The following is a 2,500-nucleotide window of genomic DNA, read 5'->3' on the forward strand; positions in this document are numbered from 1 at the left end:
CACACACACACACACACGGCTACATCAGGCCATACACACACACACACACACACACACACACGGCTACATCAGGCCCATACACACACACACACACACACGGCTACATCAGGCCCATACACACACACACACACACACGGCTACATCAGGCCCATACACACACACACACACGGCTACATCAGGCCACACACACACACACACACACACGACTACATCAGGCCCATAGCGGCCCAGAGAGCCTAGACTCGGGGCAGGTCCGGCCCAGACCTGGCTCTGACCCGACACAGAACACACTCCTCTTCTCCCAGACCTGGCTCTGACCCGACACAGAACACACTCCTCTTCTCCCAGACCCGGCACTGACCCGACACAGAACACACTCCTCTTCTCCCAGACCCGGCACAGAACACACTCCTTCTCCCAGAGACACTCTTTGCTCTCTTGACACACAGAGAGGGGCCCTTCAGGATGCTGTGCACTTCTCTAGACACACAGAGAGGCCCTTCAGGATGCTGTGTACTTCTTGCTAGTGTTGTTGTGTAGTGTACGTCCTGCTTCCTCCTGAGGAATTACCTCATCACTCAGGGTGACAACGCTTCCCTGCTCCTGATCTTATTATGGGCTGGCGTTGTAGCACACACACCACCCAGGGCGCTGAGCAGGATCACACACTCACTGCATTACAAAGTGTGTGTGTGTGTGGTGTCTGTCTGTGTGTGTAGGTGTGTGTGTGTGTGAGAGAGAGAGAGAGAGAGAGATTAAAAGACAGAGCAAGGCTCTGGCTGACAGCCTCTGGTTCTGGTGTCTTTCATCTTTGCAGTCAGGTGTTCTCACTGCCTCTAAAGTGCTTGGGTGTTCTTTTTATGTTCCTTGATGTTCTGAGATTTCATCTTGATGCATTTAAACATGCCAGATTTCACAGCTCTGTAGTTGTTACTCTCTGAGCTAGTAGTTTGGCATCTTTGTTTTTACTTTGGCGTTAGAACGTACACACAGAGAAAAGCATCTCACTCGTCCTGCGTCTGTGTCCCGCATGTGATGAGAATTTCGTCATAAATGCGGCATGCGGGGTGTGTGTCTGTCTGTGTGTCTGTCTGTCTATCTGTGTGTGTCTGTGTGTGTGTGTGTGTGTGTGTGTGTGTGTGTGTGTGTGTGTGTGTGTGTGTGTGTCACCCTCAGTCTGCTCCTGTGTCTGGTTCTCTGAGTGCTCCTCACATTCCCAAGTGTCTGGCCGGAGGCCCGAAACAATGTGATGACAGACCAGAATGGAATCACCGTCTTATCTCACATCTGTTGAGCAAGCTAATATGGAGCTGCTGGGCAGAACCAGACACACACACACACACACACACACTCACACAGACCCATGCAAGGACAGAAAACAAAGAAGAGCTCTATTTCAGAGTAATTCTATTTCACGCTCACCCAGTGAAAAAGACAACGGAACAATGCCGCTATGCTAATTCTCTCTCTTTCTCTTTTCATCTCCCATCCTTTCTTTCTCTCCCCCTCCCTCCTCTCTCTCCATCTCTCCCTCTCTCTATCTCCCCTCCCTCCTCCTCTCTCTCCATCTCTCCCTCTCTCTATCTCCCCTCCCTCCTCCTCTCTCTCCATCTCTCCCTCTCTCTATCTCCCCTCCCTCGTCCTCTCTCTCCATCTCTCCCTCTCTCTATCTCCCCTCCCTCTATCTCTATCTCCCCTCCCTCCCTCCCCTCTCCTCTCCCTCTCCCCCCTCCCTCTCTATCTCCCATCTCTCCCCTCTCTATCTCCCCCCCTCCATCCTCCCCTCCTCCCTCCCTCTCTCTCCATCTCTCCCTCTCTCTATCTCCCCTCCCTCCTCCTCTCTCTCCATCTCTCCCTCTCTCTATCTCCCCTCCCTCCTCCTCTCTCTCCATCTCTCCCTCTCTCAGAGTGAGCGTCTCCTGATGAAAGGGGCGAGGGTGGTGAACGATGACCAGTCTTTCCTGGCTGATATCTATATGGAGGATGGGGTCATCAAGTAGGTCTCTCACGCCGCCTCGCTTGTCAATCATGACCATGACACCTGCACCAGACACTGCATGATTGGTCAAGCCCACAGCAAAGCGCTGATACACACTGGCTGTGCCACACACATACACACACACACACACACACACACACACACACACACACACACACACACACACACACACACACACACACACACACACACACACACACACGCCACACACACACACACACACACACACACACACACACACACACACACACACACACACATCTGACCACTGCTGCTGTACAGGTGAAAGCCATAGTCTGTGCTCATGCCAAACCTATAATCTGAGGTAAGCTTCATAAAGTCCAACACAGTCCAACCACATGTTTGTCCAACCATTCACTAATTAGAACACCTGTTCAGCCAGGTGTTAGTGATGCCACCTGTGTTAGCATAAGGGCACAGGTAGAAGCCATACTTGGCAGGACCTTTACTTTCTGAAGGCGGACTGGCCACCTCTGCCTA

At 52.1% G+C, this 2,500-nt stretch overlaps 1 protein-coding gene across 1 annotated transcript in view; it reads left to right on the plus strand.

Annotated features, from left to right (window-relative positions):
* The window catches only part of dpysl2a (dihydropyrimidinase like 2a), a 31,894-nt gene that overhangs the window by 13,688 nt on the left and 15,706 nt on the right, over positions 1 to 2,500 (plus strand). The window contains exon 2 of the mRNA XM_048243879.1: positions 1,908 to 1,996. Within this exon, the coding sequence (XP_048099836.1) occupies positions 1,908 to 1,996 (89 nt within the window). The remainder of the gene's footprint in view (positions 1 to 1,907; positions 1,997 to 2,500) is intronic.

This window comes from Alosa alosa, chromosome 5 (assembly GCF_017589495.1).
Source record: "Alosa alosa isolate M-15738 ecotype Scorff River chromosome 5, AALO_Geno_1.1, whole genome shotgun sequence".
Classification (NCBI taxonomy): domain Eukaryota; kingdom Metazoa; phylum Chordata; class Actinopteri; order Clupeiformes; family Clupeidae; genus Alosa; species Alosa alosa.